This window comes from Silurus aristotelis, assembly GCF_946808225.1.
Source record: "Silurus aristotelis genome assembly, chromosome: 8".
Taxonomy (NCBI): domain Eukaryota; kingdom Metazoa; phylum Chordata; class Actinopteri; order Siluriformes; family Siluridae; genus Silurus; species Silurus aristotelis.
In genome coordinates this window covers 14,075,149-14,093,298 of record NC_139581.1, presented here as the reverse complement: position 1 = coordinate 14,093,298, position 18,150 = coordinate 14,075,149, and the positions used below count along the sequence as shown (strand labels likewise).

The 18,150-nt window shown below is 38.4% G+C and overlaps 1 protein-coding gene across 1 annotated transcript in view; it reads right to left on the bottom strand.

The window, feature by feature from the left end:
* The window catches only part of nova2 (NOVA alternative splicing regulator 2), a 40,636-nt gene that overhangs the window by 21,118 nt on the left and 1,368 nt on the right, over positions 1 to 18,150 (bottom strand). The window contains exon 2 of the mRNA XM_083548620.1: positions 11,435 to 11,578. Coding sequence (XP_083404746.1) covers positions 11,435 to 11,578 — 144 coding nt within the window. The remainder of the gene's footprint in view (positions 1 to 11,434; positions 11,579 to 18,150) is intronic.

Sequence of the window (18,150 nt, the reverse complement as noted above, 5' to 3'; positions counted from 1 at the left end):
GTGTGTGTGTGTGTGTGTGTGTGTGTGTGTGTGTGTGTGTGCAGGAGGAAGGAAGGAACATGCTGAGACGCTCTCTTCACACTGCCTGTCTCCACAGCTGGGCTCCTCCTCCAGGGCCTTTAGATCCCTGCTAACAGAGATCAGACTCTGCACTTGTCTACTTCAGCCTGGACCGATCTAGAAAAACACATCACTGTTTCTTTGTGTCCTCCACAGGTGACTGTGACAATATTCAAAATAAAATAAGAAAGAAGTGCCAAAAGTATGTTTATCTGTAAACCTACTTTCCTCTTTCTTCATAGTGTACAATTAGGCCTTTCACTAGGAAAAGGCTACATGGTGCCTGACTTAGAGCACCATTTTCAGAGCTTCTTTTCCTAAGAATCATGCAGTTGTTAATTTGCTTCCAAAAACAGATATACTACGAACATAATACGTGTGATACATTTTTCTTTCAAAGCAATGCTATGAGCCATGCAGTTGCTGATCATATAGATAGAAAACAAAACAGAGGAACTCTTTGTTTGTATTGTGATGGTAATAGTTGGATGCATCGCCACACACTGTGCTTTTGAAATGGAAACAACTTTTTCCCGGGTGTGTACAAGGCTAGCATTCCTGCTGGTGTACATGATAAGAGTGAAAGTATCTGAGTGGCAGAGGGGTGTGGGGAAGTAGCACTATTCCTTCACTTCTGCGGGATCTCTATGCTTTCCCTCGCTGTCCTCAGCTTGTTGAGTGCATTTCCCAGTGGTGGTGTTGGGTTCCACACAAGTGCTCCAAACCCAACACACACCTGTCCCTCCTCACCCGCAGTCTGTCAAAGTTGTCTAAACACTGCCCGTTTGGGGGACAGCCAGACTTTATCATTGGCACAAGCTTTTCTGTTTCGAAAGCAGGCTAAATAGCAGGGCCACTCTTTTCATATCAAGTCCAGCAATTTTTGCTTTCTCTCTCTATTCTGGATCTGGACTTGAAGTGAGTCATGCACATGAGGCTAGAAAAGGGAGCCAGTCTGGCGGAGAGAGCCAGTACAAAGCTCTGGCTCTTTATCACAACCTTCCAGCATCTCTAAACTCTGAGCCAGGTTTCCATTTACAGTCTGTTCTTTCATCAGAAAAGTCTCTGCTCGATGAGGTCCACCTCTGCCTTCTCCTCCTGGATCAGTCCCCCTTAGGTCCTCTAATCAGCAGATGTAGTCCTTGGACCATTGGGAGTGAGATCATTGTAACCAAAATGTGTATGCGTCCTGAGCCTGCTCGTTTTTGAGACCTGCATTACTCACCCCAGCTTTTCCTTCAACAGTGACCTTATATCCATAGTGACTGGAGAATGCTTGCTGTTTTACATCATACACACAATCTGTTCCTTATTTTGTACATCTGGAATTTCAGTGAGCCAATGAGGTTGTGGAGCCAAGCAAACAACCAGAAACCCAGGCTAAAGATCTTTAGCCTTGTCCTGCTATTGCATTGAATGTTGAGCATGAAAATGTGCCTAATTACATGCATGAGAACCAACCTGTCCCAGGAGGACCATGCACACTGTGTCAGTGCCTGGACAAACACTGTGTAATGTGCTATTAGATAGTAGGACCTCAGCTGGTATGTAGGTACAGTCATTATCCAGCCCCAAAGAGCCGGAGGGTGCCATCAGGGTGAAAACTCTGTGCATTCGCAGACAAAAACTGCAGAGATGCACAATACTTAACATTTGGACCACACTTCCTCAGGCTGAGCTAGGTAAATGTACCAAAAAAAAACACTCATCAGCTCTGCCTGTCAAGAGTAGTTTTATTTAACGGCACTTGCCAAAATGCATACGTTATCATCCTGGCTCTGAGCAGGAAGTGACAGGCTTAGGAGTTACAGCACTCCACTCGGAATGAGGAGCATCCCCATTAGGGACTGAACAGAAGTGTTCCTTTCCTAACTCAGTGTACAAGTGTAGGAGTCTTTTCACAAGTGAAATTTGGCCTTTCTCCTCTTTCCTGAGATTTGGCACTGAGAACACTGAGCAAGCCAGACGGCTGAAGAAGACGATAGCTTTTAGTGACAAAAAAGCTTTTGAAAAGCTTCCCCAGCTGCACCTGCCCTGTGTGGGAGAGGGAGGTGAATCGGTGGGTAAAGAGGGCTGAAAGCTCTGACTGTTATGCCGACGATGCACGTGCAGCCAGCTATCTTCCTCTCTTCATCTACTGCATCAATGCCTATATGGAATAACAGCAGCCATTATGTAGTAGGGATGAGTATTCGAAACTAAAAGACACCATTTTTTGTCGCTTCTTTGCCTTTGAGCTAAACTTTATTGTTCACATTGCTCTCATTTTGCTCTAAGAGCCCTAGTTTTGCTGTGTTTGCTGGACGTTTTTGGGGGGCATTTGAATGAATCTGATAAAGGCTTGGTAAGAAAATAGCAATTAGCAATCTGCAAAATAGCAATTAGCAATCTCCTTTGTGTCTACAGCTTCTCGTGTCTGAAAGGGCAGAACCATATGCTCTCGCTGGAACGAAAGACATGCTGTGATGTTGCAATGCTGTTTTCCAATATGAACAAACATTTTAAGCCTAGTGAAAATATTTGTTTTAAAAATACACGGGAAATATGACATCACAATTAGCAAAAATGAGCTTTAAAGGCATCAAATAACAAGCTCGAAACTTTTATTCAGGCTTCATCCTATTACACCCTGTGCTTAAGACACGATGCTTGCATTCTCTCCTCTGTCTCTACACAAAAACCTCAGTAAGACAAAAAGATCAGGTGTCAACAGACATTAACCCTCTCCAATTCTCATGTAAGGCCTGCTATACTGACTTGAACAACAGCTGTGCTGCCCAGTCTTGCTGCTGCCACCCTTCACACTCACAACACCTAGATGTCCAGCAAAACCTACAAAATCTCTGGCATTATTTGTTCAAATAATAGGTTTTCCAGCAAAGCCATTTCATCAGTGCAAGGCATTGCATTCTTAGGCTTATAAGGAACCATACATAAACACAGCAAACATTGGCATTACTGTGGGGTCAAAGATAATTAGCATTGGCTGATATGTTGCAATTATGTGAAGTGCACAGCCTGCATGTTGAAGGCGACGTTCCGACAGCTGACGGCTTTCTTGTCCGAAAGCGAAATGAATCATTAAAGCCTAATGGGCTAGAGGTAGGATATGGGGGATGTTTGTGGGCGTGTAAGAGAAAGCCAGAGTGCTAGACCAGAAAGAAAGAGAGAGAGATAGAGAGAAAGAGAGTTGTGGGGTCATTCAGTGAGGATTAGAGAAATTAAGGGGAGGGGTGAGGAGGCAGCTGCGGAACTCAGTCTCTTTTTAGGGAGCTGTGGGGGCACAGAGGGGGAGCTTTGTCCCTTATGCTAGGAGGCTGGGTCTGCTCCAAAAGAAACCCACCGCTTGCCCTCAATGCTCCTCTTTGTGGCAGCTCACCACATTGGGGTTTAAAAAGAAAGGTGGCCCCTGCAAGACACAATGCAGCTGTCCATTGTCCTGGACTGAAGTAGTGGGTTTTCTTAGTTAAAGCCCCGAATGCCTGGGAATACATGCTTGAAACCAAGATATAGCTGTGGAATGATTAAGCATTCATAAACATATTATCCAATGGGAGTGACTGGTACAGTACCCGAAAGAGCCTGAATGTCACTGTAATGAATCTGCAATCAGAGAATGGCGCTTTAGACCCCTGAATCCTGCGATTGCAGAGTGATCTATCCAAGCACAGGCCAAAAAGGGCTGGCAAGCAGATGGCCTGATTAGCATAGTTGTATTTGGTTTTCATCAAAGCTTGCAGTCAGGTAATTATTCTGCCTTCAAAGAATAATATCTGCAAAAAGGCCGCTGTTGTACGACCTGTCACACTGTGCCTAAAGCTTTCACACTGAAGCTTCTGTAATAGGTATCTTTTTTGGTTAAAAGCTATAATACTTGAGTGGCGTGTTTTACAACTGATTTGCTAAAAAAACCAAATAACACAAATGCTAAATATTGAATATGCATATAACACGTTTAAATACAAACAGTCTATATCACTGTTTATTAAATAAGTAAATTAATTATATTACTCTTGTCTCGGGGGTAGAATTATGTTATTGCATCTACTGAGAAAGACAATGTTTGAAATGTCCATTATACAATATTTTATGTGCCTAAATATAATTTAATATAAGATATAAACTATTATCAATGCATACTTAACATATAAATAATTGCAACAACACCTTTTTGCTACATTTCAAATAATTTAAGTACAGTGAGACATTAATTACTGGCTCTCGTCTCTATACTTCAAAATGGAGGCAGCCCTGCTGCTCTATGATTGGCTTTAAAATAACAGGGCCTCTCTACGTGAACAGACTTCAGAATCATGCATCCATCCTGCAGCTGAGTGATGCAGCCACACGCCATTTCCCTTAGATTCTGTGGTGGAACACCAAGACAGGAGAGAGATGGTGGACGATTAGGATAGAGGGGGACCTCTCGCCTCTGGAGACGTCAATTTAGTTCGCATCTCCGAGGTGACTTTTTATGCATGCAAACAAAGCGCCTTTGTGTGGGAGAAGGAGAGGCGTGTGAAGACGGATGTGTAAAGAAGAGCCCCCCTCTGCATATCTGCACCAAAAAAACCAGTATGAGCCCACTTATATGGGATCAGCCTCAGCACGTTATTATAGGATTCCCAACTGCTTTAGTCAACTCAGAGACAAATCTGTTGTAGACTGTCGGCATGATGTAGAGATGAACTCTTCTATTGTTAGTTTTTTTTAAATAGGTGTTTAAATCTATGACAGAATTTAATAATGTTTTCACACCGGGATACGATTAGTCTCAACATTTAAACAGATAACAGTACCACATACAAATTATATAAACTGCAGTAAATAATTTTTCAATAATTCCTGCTCCATAAAATATACATAAAATTAAGTAAAATCTTTTTTTTTTTTTTTTTTTAATGAAATAAACAAATAACCAAAATTAAAATGGCTAATAAAGATTAAGATGAATTTAGCAATTGTGGGTCCTTTAAACAGCCTCTTCATTATAGTAATTATAGTAACTATATTATAGTTGCATTTAAACACATTTCACTATTAACTATTTTCTTTGATTGGTAGTCCATATGACAGCACTGGTGTGTGTTAGACTCATCAGCAAGAACTTTTTAGTGAAAAGTAAACACATTATTTTATTAATTCATTTCGTCAAGTCCCTGCTTTCCTGAGCACAGTGGGGGATTGAACAGATTTACTGACGAGCTCATCAGAAACCCCAGCGAATATGAGGTAGGTGGCTTTCTCCTCAGGATGTAGTCATCAACTCATGTTCGCTCCCAAAAAGAGACAATATATGTAGAAGCTAGCCTGGTTATGCAACAGACCCAAACTTTTTATATTCCTTAGCATGGTTTTATATAATATCTTTCAGTTTTATTGAGTGTGCAGTATAGCACGCTAAGTAGTATGTAGTAATTGCATTTGCACACTCAAATAAAAATGTTCCTTGTGGAATCCCAATAGCATATTACCTTTTACTTTCCATTTGCTCACTTTTTCTCCGCGCCTGCATGTCTCTCTTGATGTCTCGCACTCAGACACACACCTCTGAGAGCAGATGGGAGGCCAGCCTGGTTGCCCCTCCCCCCAGTCTCAAGGACCTGTGCGGTCAGTGATGTCAAAAGATCTATTGTCATTAAAAGTGGCCTAATCTTTATTGTCCTATACATTTCAGATCAACCGCTGACCATTCAAATTACGGGATCTTCAATCACTCCTCTCCTCCTTCTGTTATTCGTTCTTTCTTTCATGACCTTTGTGTCTTTGTCACAACAAACACAATAGACAATCATGGGTAATTTAGAAACTGATCGGTAATAAAACACTTTATTAATTTGCTTCAAACAAATTACTCTTGGTATTTCCAGGAAATGTTAATTTCAGGCATTTTTGTGCACAAACAGAGGATGATGTATAAAGCACGTGGCTGTTTTGTAACAATACGAAGATAGCACAGCTGGCTCAAACCATTGTCATGCATGCCACAAAGGAAGGATTGAGGCTCTCCTATCTTTGAACCTCCACACATAAAACTGGCCCATAATCCAAGACCTCCTGCTGACTGTATCTCTCCATCCTCCCCCTCTAATTCGGGACACAGTCGACAATATACTGAGCCCCTGTGCTTGTTATCTTTTGATGCCTTATCTAATGATGCCATCCTGTTAACTGATGCCCTAAGACCAAATATGACAGGATCCATGAAAGGTCTATTCTATCTAATTATAAGTTAAACTAATTACCGATGCTAAATATTGTATTGTAGCTAAGGAAATTGGCAACGCACTACCTACACAATACAATACAAATTTAAAAGGTTCTTTTTTCTTTAGATTGATTATGTGTTTGGAAAGTCAGAAGATGATTTTTAATATTGCAGGAGAAGGTCACCCTGTCAGCTGTGGATTCATTTGAAAGGAATTGTGGCGAGTATTGCAGACAGTAAGGCAAGGACTGTGGTGTGAATTATCAAAATGACTAAGGCAGGGGACCAGCTGGACAAATGGGAAAGACTGAGGCAAATCTGAAAGAAAGACACAGAGAGTGGATTGGACTTTTCTCTTTTCTCGCTCCCTCTCCCTCTCTCTGTCTGTCTGTCTCTCTCTTCTCTCTGTGGTGCATTTAGCCAAAATCTCATTTCAAGAAGCGAGTGCTTCAGGACAGATCAATACTATTTGTATTGTGCGCACATAAGGGAGGGTTTGAGCTGGTGGTTGAGTGTGTCGAAGGAGGCATCGCTCTAACTTTCCACGATTGATCCTCTGTCTAAAATCTGCATCAATGTATTTATGGCAGCTCCCATCGTGGCTTTTCATTTAAATTGACTGAAAGGCTTTACATTTGGGCAGAAAAGGTACAGCTCCCTTGAGACCTCAGCAGACAGCAAAGTGGAGAAGGGACAGATGGAGTGACCTTAACTAAGGAGAGTACATGGCATGTTAAAACTGCGATTTCACATTCGAGTGATCACAAGACAAAAAAAAAATCCTTCTTCAGTGAGCACAAAACAGCAGTCTGAGAGGTGTTGCTAGGACATCATGCTAGTCAATGTAATAGTTATCATAATCACTATCAGTCTCTTGTCTCTAAGGAGAGTCTAATCTGCGCCACTCTGTGTAAGGACTAGTTGAACATGGGGGTCTCAGGCACTGACTGGCACTGAGGGCATCACTGAGGCAGCGGCCAGCCTGTATAACGTCACATGGAAAAGAAAACAAAGCCACGGGAAACTAAGGGAATCTCGTTTCTCCTCTAGACACTCGGCCAGGCCCCAGATGTTCCCTGACAAGCCTTCTCAAACAATGTGGCTTTTACACACTTAAATAACAATAATACTAAGTAAATCAGATGCCTCCGTATATCACAATATTTTCTGGATTTTTTTAAACTGATTAGCAAGGCTCTTGCTACATATATAAAATATGGCAGGCAATTTAAACAGTCTCATCATACTCTGACTGTAAAATCTCATTAGTTAAGCTTTCTTAGGCCTAATGCGGTTTGGTGTAGCATAATATACTTGTTTAAGCACAAACAACTCCAAGCTTAAAGCTTTTCTACAGCATATAAGCATCCTCTTGAGTCCGTGTTAATAATCCTACCAGTTACTGCAGGACTGCTCCTTTTTCGAAATTGATAACGTCTAATAATGATGATTCAGTTGATTGTGCTGTCACAAATTAAATGGCAGACAAAAGAGCCTCACATCTCAGCATTGTGCATAAAACTAAAGCTAAACAACATCAAATGAACAACAAACAAATCTGGGTAGGACAGAGAAACAGGAAGGAAAAATACAGGCATCTAATTTCCAGGCCAGATATGTGACATTGTGGCTTTTCATCTTTTAGTCAGAAGCTTTAGACATAAGAAGATTACAGCGGAGAAATCAACAATGTCGATAATGCAATGGGGGAGGGATGATTGTGTGTGTGTGTGTGTGTGTGTGTGTGTGTGTGTGTGTGTGTGTGTGTGTGTGTGTGTGTGTGTGTGTGTGTGTGTGTGTGTGTGTGTGAGAGAGAGAGAGAAGGGGGTTTTGAGCTGTTGCCTATGAATTAGCTACTGAAAACCACAATCATTGTGCAGGATTAAAATAAAGCTTTAATATCGCACACTGCTCTGCTCTAGGCACAGGAGCAGAACACAGGATCTGGATGGCCTAAAATAATAAACACACTGCTCAGTACGGGACGAGGCTCGACTTAATCTTTAAGAAATGGATGATGCAATATGAATTTAATGTGTTTTAATCCATGTGTGTCAGGGGTTTTGGACAACAGTCACTTTTGCCTAACATCGTCACAAAAAGCGTCTAGTTGTCTCCTAAGTGAGCAGGGATGTGCTGTCTGACTACATGCTGCTGCATCTGAGTAAGCTCAACAATTACAGAAAATTGGAAAAATACAAATAAGCTCTATGAATTATCCAATGTGAGCACAACAGAGGTACTTTTGACAGATAACATCTCTTATATCCATCGCCTTTTTCTAATTGTACTAATTAAAGTATTTTACATAACTAAGAGGAATGAAGAATATATAGTGCCATGCTAGTACATACTATCATCATGCTATCGTCTGTGAGCTTGCCGACTCCAACTCTGACCTGATATCACTGGCAAAAGCAGCAAACACCTGTGTATCCAGCATTAGTAAGGATCATTTAATTTTTCTCTCTCCCACACACTCACTCCTTCACTCAATGACTCACTCATTCGCCCACCTCGCTCGGTGTTATTTTGTTGTCATAGAATGGTGTAATTAAATACATTAATATTCATACCAATAGTTTTATGTGCCTTGTAATTACTTTAGGCTTTTTAATTTAGACTTTTTTTTATGTACTGAATATCAGTTATATCTTACCATAATTATTGTTTAAATAAAAAAATATTTAAAAAACTCTCAAAATGGGGGTTCACATATTAGACATTGACTCAAATCTAATAAGGTTGTGTGTGTGTGTGTGTGTGTGTGTGTGTGTGTGTGTGTGTGTGTGTGTGTGTGTGTGTGTGTGTGTGTGTGTGTGTGTGTAAGTAATGAATACAGCAGGCAATGTTATCAGCTTTATAATCCTTTTCTTATTGTTCTCATATTCTATGTAATATGTAATGCATGTTTTAGCTAAATCTTCCTTATGACTTTTTTAGGGAATTGAAAAGCTATGTGAAAGAATGTTAAACTAATAAATGTCTGCAGTGTCAACAGCGTCATCTATAGAAATATAATACACATAAACACATAAAATTATAAAAATACAACATGCTACATACCATGCATTTTATTTATATTTTATATATATATATATATATATATATATATATATATATATATATATATATATATATATATATATATATATATATATATATATATATATATATTTAAGGAGACATTACCATAAAAAAGAAGTGATATGTCAGTCAGTTCTAATAAAAAAAATTTTTCATATAAATTACGACTTTACTTTGAGTCACATACATTTTCAGAAATGGTAGTTACTGTTGGCAGTTATTATTATACAACAATACATAATATTATTTAATAACACAAAATTAATTACTAATAACCTAATGATAATGTTGCCAGATAACTGCATATATTCTCATATATATATATATATATATATATATATATATATATATATATATATATATATATATATATATATATATATATATATATACATATATATATATATATATATATATATATGTATATATATATATATGTATATATATATATATATATATGTATATATATATATATATATATGATATATATATATATATATATATATATATATATATATATATATATATATATATATATATATATATATACATACACACACACACACACACACACACACACACACACACACACACACACACACACACACACTTATATTTACTTATTAATGTAAAAAATAATGTTGTTACTGTATTGTCACCAAGTTATCATTACAGTAACACTTTGTTATAATTTTTTATATTGACTTTATGACATTGCTACTTTTTGGTAGTTGGGGATGAGTAGGCTCAGGCAGAAAGTCACTGTTAATTATGAGTGTCCTTTCCTAGTAAACCTTATACAACCCTATATTCAGAGTTAAAGCATCTAATAAATCTTTTCTCCTGCAATAATGAATGCTGGCCAGTTGCAGACCAATACTGCTGTAGCCAGCTAATTGCCTCTGAATTAAATGCTGCTGGGGCACTTAGCCAAGATGAAGTAAGAAGAGAGTCTTTGGTGAGGGATAGTAGTCCTTCCGTTGAGAGGTTTCAAATCTGACTGAATCAGGAATGCCGGACACTGCTTCTAAGCAAAAAAGCCTCCCCCCTTACTCACAGCAGGTGGATCTTTTGATTTGTATCCAAGGAAAAGCTCATGCTCATTTCCATACAGATGCCCCCTTCACTGCAGAGGAAGCACCCCCCCCCCCCCTCCACTCACACACACACACACACACACACACACACACACACACACACACACACACACACACACACACACAAGACTCCATTCCAACAAACCAACACAGCACCACTGCATTCATCTCCTTGGGAAAATGCTACCCTACGCATTTCAATTTATCTCTAGATCTATCAGCCTGTATTTAATTAGCCATTTAAACAACACCAGTCAAAACACTGGAACATTACAGCACTCAAAGATGACAAAGCAGAGTGCAAGGACATACAGCTTTTCTTTTGTGGAGAGGTGTCTTGGATCTGGCATCTGCTCTGTTCTTGTGGGTCTCGGGGCGAAAACGACAGAGGTGCACTGTTGGTCACAGCAACCATGGCAGGACAAGTGAGTAGCACAAAGCTCTTTTAAGAAGGCGCCCAAAAGCCCCCCACTACTCCTCACTTCCTTTTAGAATATTCTAATCCAAAACGGTATATATTCCTCACATAAAAAGAACAGCAATATCCACTGATTATAATACCGACTGTACAATAAATAACAGTGAATTCTCAGGAATAAAAGATCACAATCTACATCCTAAAACGTATTTTCTCCTTCTAAACTACAGTCTGCATCCTCACTTGTCTTGATCTGCCACGCTGTGCAACCTGAGCTTCGATAAAGGCCATGTGCGGTGGCCACATGCCAAAGATTACGTCCTTCTCATATGATTTTCATTGAGGATGAAGCTGAGTTCTTTGGAGAAGGCCACATTGTAGTCCTTAGTTAAAACAACATTTATACATGAAACAAAATCTATAACCAAGAGGGTGAGTGAACCAACAGTGTTCTTTTGCCTAATATGCTAGTATGCATGTTGATGCTGAAATGGGAGACAAAGTATTCACTTTGTATGTGTATATATAATGATGATGGTGAACTGACATATTTGGGCTACTCACCTGGGTAGAAGTCTTTGGATTTGGACAGCTTGATAGTTGCACCTGTCTCTTTCTGTAGCTGTACAATGGTCTGTCCTCCCTTGCCAATGATAGAGCCTGCAGCATAGCTGGGAATCAGCACTTTCAAAAAGTACTCTCCTTCTTCTGAAAAATAAAAATAAGAAAAATAAGGCTATGGCATCTCAAGTCAAACACGATCCAAATAATGTCTCTTCTATCAAACATGTATTTATTCAGCATATCAGTAGCTCATTTGGAAATAAAAAAAAATAATCAGTGGGCTCAACAGCAGTCGACCAAAAAAGTGTTTTGCTAAAGGTCTAGCTTTAGTAACGACCCAAAACATGCAACACAGCATAGTTTGGTTAAATATTTCCCAAATATATATTTCTAGCATTTAAAGATCAAGGTTAAACTTTAACATGTCTACACATAAACATCTCTATTTAAACATAAACTCTTGTACCTAGACTTTTAACATAAACTCTGAATATAACCAAATTTGTATTTTGCATAAATCAAAAAAGACAAAAAGTAAAGAACAGACTTGTTAAGTAATATAAATATAATTTGGTTTATAAAGAACAACTGCAACGTTTTGAAACTGGGCTTGTTTTGGAGACCGAACAGATCGCAAATGAAGGATATATAATTTAGAAAAAGCAGGACTCTGGACTTGTTCAATTTCCTAATGGTTAACCATGGGTTACCAGTGCTAACCCTGCATGCTTCTTAACTGTAACCTAAATATCTTTCACACAAATTTTGCTCTGTTAATTTGCAAATTACACACAAAAAAAGGTCACAAAACAGTGATGCCTTATGCATTTATTTACACAAATGTATTATTTACAATTCCCTGCATGGTAAGAGCTTGGAGGCAAGTAGAGTCCTACAGTTAGAGATCTATTGTTTGAGAACTATTGTAAAAAAAAAAAAAAAAAAAAAAAAGCAAAACAGTGAGAAAAGAGGACATACAAGCCTAGAAAAGACCACTGATGATGTGTGTAAAGCTTCTTTTTCAGGTCAGTGGAGTCTCTATGTGCATATCTCAGTGCTCTGACTTTAACATGACATTGTATCCACCAACTATAGCTGCTTGAGGACACACGAAATATCCAACTGCTATTAATCCATGCCTTCTCCCACAAGACGGGTACATTAGATTGGATTGGTGTTCTGGAAGAGTTATTTATCTTTAGCAGTCATTCTTTTGGGCAAGCTAAAATACTGGCCAAATACTGCTGGCAAAAATAATAGTAGATAGTCGGAATACAATTAATTATGCACTACATGCACCGCTGAAGCAAAAAGTGAGACAATAGAAAGAAGCTTGGTGTATTTGGGTTTGGGAGAAAGGGTCACAAATGTAATACTGCCAAAGCATCACTGGCACCAGAAAGAGCCGTGAGGGATTGTGTCAGTGGGATAAAAAAAGATGCTTGACTCAGGAAGGTCAGCAGCATGAATAGCTTGGGATGTAAGTGGGGATGGTGTTTGGATTAGCATTAATAATTGGGTTGGTTTAACAGTCTCTTAATTATCTAATTGTCTTGTGGTAATCCTTTTAGCATCGCCAGGCTGTCTACAGTATCAATAAGTGGGAGAAGCTTAATCTGTGCAGATCTTAAAAAACAAAACACACGTGTTACTGTTTTGGGATTTAACCAAGTCTAATCAAACTGCAAAAATGAAAAAGAAGGATGAGAACCTAAAATTATACTTTGCAATTATAAGGATGATATTTGTTTGCCTGATTTCATCCTCAGCATTGTTTCAAGATACCATGGCCTAACTCTAACCATAAATTAGCACAAGCACTTTTTTTTCCTAGTGACCCAGATTTCCCAGAACTGAGATTGCCCTCCTTTTGATTTGGATGCATCTAAATTTAATCACCCCTAATTAATATGGCACATTTAATAAATAATGTGTATTGGGCTAGTCTTAGCATTTATGCAATAAAAATAGGAAGACAATAACAAATGATTGGTTGTACTCCTAATCTACTATGATTTAACACATAACTTTCTAATTGTCTACTGACTGTAACTTAAAAGTATGCTCAAAAACAGAGAATTACAATCTGACAGCTAGATCCTAAAGCTAAGATCACACTATGTCATACTATATTAAAGTATAACAAATGTTTAATGGTACTAAATTCATCAACCAACTCTAATTTAAAACCTTTTGTTTTTTATGTGTATATTTATGAAATGTATCAAATGATCTCACAGGAGGAGATATTAGATAGACTTAGACCAGTCTATCACATTTAATCATTTGTTCTAATCTCATCCCTGAGGAAATGAATCTGGAGACATAATCTGAAAACAAATTCATCTTAAAAATGGTCAATGACGTTGCGCTCTGCTTTTGTAACTCTAATTGCTGCCAGCATTAAAGAATTACACAATGCTTCACATCGCAAACACTAAAATGTTTATTGCAATTAAAAATTCATCATCTTCTTATTTGTAAAATCAAACACAGTAACAATTCATGTTTTTTCCTAGGTCAGTGCTTTAACAGGTGCGTTAAACCAAATGCAGAAGGCTGCTGGAAACAGAAGCCGGAGCACACTGCACTGCAGGTCAAAACAGAATGCCAGATCCCTCTGTGCTAAAACACTCAGACCAGCATTCCACCTCACAGGATTTCCCCGGGTATTCCGAGGTAGTCTTTAATTTCTGGCAAATTCAGAAAATTTTTGGTCTGGATCTGTGTTACTGCAGGGACTCCATTCTTCCAAATCAACATCAGAGGGCAATGACTCTGCATGCCAAGTTTTTACAGGAACCACGTTATTTCCTCTCACTTGTCTGCACAACACAGCCTGGAAAATCTCAACATATATCCTTCAGATATATTGTAACTGAAATCTCTCTAATCCAGCATTCCCAATTTGTTATGGAAAGGTGGTGAATGAGCAGGTAAGTAATTGTGTACTTTTTTTTGGATCACAATATATACAAAATAAGTATCAAGTAAAAAAAAAAAAAAAGTCAAACATAAACAAAGTCACTGGTTGCTAGGAGTTTGAGAGAGATGGGACACCCAGAATAGGTAGCATCAGCCTGGGGATTGAAGGTTCAAATCCTGGGATCTTGTGTCAGGAGCCGTATGGGTCAACACACTAGGCAATGGCTAGAGAATAGGAGCAAATATAGTTCCCATAAGCTGGATACCACATAATAAGGACAAATACTAGCTGCTATTATATACAGTCATGCACATATTTTATATATATATATATATATATATATATATATATATATATATATATATATATATATATATATATATATATATATATATATAAAATAACAAGTGCTATAGTGCTACCTAATTATTTTATGAAATATAATTTATAATAAATAAATACAATTAAAATGCCATTTTAAAATAGGTTTTTCTCATAAACTGCCTGTATACCAACATACTAAATCATGTTCATTCATGTTGCGTAGAGTAAGGCAAACGTGAGGCACGGAGCCTTTCCTTTCTGACAGGAAGACATGGCGTACCAAATAGGACCAAAGATGGGACCAAATCTCATCCTTTTTTCGAGTCGATGTTTTTCATTGTTCTCATTTATATTCATCGAGCACCCCATGCTCCATTCCTCCGCAGACAGGCAGAGCGAGACGAGCCTCTCAACCAATCCCGTGCTGCCCTCTCAACTGTGCAGCCCACCCAAAGTCCCCCTCCCTTCCAGACATTTTCTTTATCTTTGACGCAGTGCTTTCATAAAAAAGAGAAGAATAAGTACAGCGCCCCCCTTTACGTTAAAATCGTTTGGAGATCAATTGGCAGAGACGGCGGTGGTTTGGATAAGCAATCAGTGGTCGCCGCAGTGGCCTGTTAGAAAGATGTAAAAGGATGAGGAAAATCTAGTGCAGGAATGGGTAAGGATGCAGTGGATGTCGTCGAAACGTGATTAAACAGCTTTTGAAACTAATAACTGCAGCAGCCATGCCGCATGGTTAATCAGTGAGCTGGGCACAAAAGCAGCTGTATTAGGATCGTTGTACTACTCTGTCAATTGTGTTTGAATGGAGTGGGACAGAGTGAGGAAGCAGCTATTTGTCCTCCATGTAAACATCTTAGGGGGTTGGGGAAAATCTTCGAACCCAGCTGGAAATTCATGTTTATGTAAGATCTCTTTTTGAGAGCGCTCCATGGCCTAATCTCTTACTAGTAGTAGGACATCCTGTCCTTTCTCAAATAATGTGAAAGATGTACACGAGTACTCAGGTATGTGAAGCGGAAGGAGCAGTACTAATATATAAATCAATACCATAAAAAGGTCCCTTATAGACCATCTAACAATACATTTCCTGTGCCAGGAGCACTACCTTACTTCCATCTTCCTAAGTGTCGCTCTCTCTCTGACAGGAACACAGACACACACACACACACACACACACACACACACACACACACACACACACACACACACACACACACACACACTCTTCCTCTGTTCCATTTTCCATAAGAGGGTCACTGTCCCCTCATGCTACTCACCAAGGACACCTGCACCCCTATTAACAGCCAGCATACAAAACACCTCCTGTGCCAGTGCATTCATTTACAAAATTACCACATTCTACCTTATATATTGCATTAGAGCTCAGAGCAATGATTGTGAAATACCAAGAGCAGCTTTATAGATGTGATGAACTATGGGCTAAAACAGCACCACTCCCCTAATGATATTCTGGCAAGCAAATGTATCTGTTTTCTGCCAACTTTTCTCTCACTATGCATAAAAGGTTTTTACAGCCATCATATCAAATATAACATGATTTCACAATTTTCTGTAAGGAACAATTGTTTATTATTATTACTATTAGTAGTAGTATTAGTATCATTATTATCATTGTTATTATCATCATCATCATTATTTTGCCACAACACTATATTTCCATACAACACGATACATATATAGAAAGATAAAAAAGCTAAAAGCAAATTAAAATAATATCTTTTCACTTATTTGAATTATTTTGAATGAACGAGTTTTATTTCAAATGAGAGTACTATGCTGCACTGTCGCAACCGCAATAAATAAAGCAGGAATAAAGCAGGTACCGATGTCAATATAGTTATTATATAGTGATTAAACATGTTCAGCATTACATTGTATGAATCATATATGAGTGTTTATGTGGAGTATACAAACAAGGTCTATGTTTTCCTTAACTGAAAAAAAAAAACCCAATATATAATTGACATTTTAAGTACTGACTTTCTTGAATTACATTAAAACATGCAGACTAAACATGGCCAAAAGAATTGACATTTATACATTGTTAAAAGACGGCAAATACCAATATAGCGGATGTGTGTAAAAATGAACAAGTTCTCTTATTTGTAAAAACTAAAATTATACAGTTCCAATATTTCCATTGATATTTTACTCACGTGTATTATCTAATCAGTATTAAATAGCTCATGGTTCTTTTGACATAGTATGTTGGCTTAGGAAGCTTTTTTGCAATCACCAAATTACAAGTTGTGTTTGCTTATTTTAAAAAAAGGTGTATGTATGAGAGTAAACAACATAAACGTGTTTATCAGCAGGTTGGTTTTTTGAAAATAACAACATACTCGAGAGTGAGCAATTATTCTCTTTTTACGGAGCTTTCGGTGATGTGGTTATTGGAAGATAATACATCTGTACCAAACATTAAACAGATAATCCTGCTTGGTGCTGCTGCCTTGCTTTTACAATCTTAACAGCCATTTCATTTGGCCAAATGGATGGTGTTTGTGTATAATGCCTCCCACGGGTGCAGCATGGGCTTTTTCCCCTCAATGCCAAAGCAGAAAACATTGATTTCCTCACATGTAAACACCAGGCAAGAGGGGAAAAAAAGCTGGAACAATAACCGCAGGGTTGATGAGGAGCAAAAAAATGTATATAATGTGCAATAAATTAGTCGTGTATATATGTTTTTTTTAATAGGCCTGATGTAGTTGTCGCCAGCAGAACTGGAGATGTCTGCAGACACGTTATCGGCGTTGCCATGCCAATGGTTACGTCCGACACCGAAAATGGCCTACCGCATAATATCCCCCCGGGTTACTTTTATAATACAGACTTCTGAGATGAACACTGCATAGTGTGCGCCTGGCTCTAAGCAAGAGAACCACCATGTTTTTTTTTTGTTTTGTTTTTTTATATATAAGCTACGTGGCTATAGATTATAGCAGGAATTAATGTTTATCGTATAATACCGTGTTTTGGGCAAAAACTATATATTATATCTGTAAATCAATCATTCAGCATCGATAAATGGCGTGCACTGGTTTTGTACATGCAAGGTCATCTGCGGTGATGCCAAGGATGCGCTCGCGCTCGCCGTTTCTCGTTATTCTTATTCCCTTACAAGGCATTTCTTCGTTTTGTATATTCAAGAATGTATATATATCGAGTATGTATATAAGTATGTATATGTAGCCTTTCCTCTTCACCCCCAGGCTACAGTCTCCAGCCATCACTAAGATCAAAGGCCGCTGTTATTAGAAAATGGACGCGCTGTTACGGCTCATATACCGGTCATGTTCGCTGTTATTAATTGCAACACTCGGGGCATCCTTAAGATGGTGCGCGGATTAAAAAAGGGGCATGAACCTGCCGCTATACGCCATGACAGGGGCTCTGTAAACACGACACGGTCGAATAAAAGAAAGATAGAGCGCCT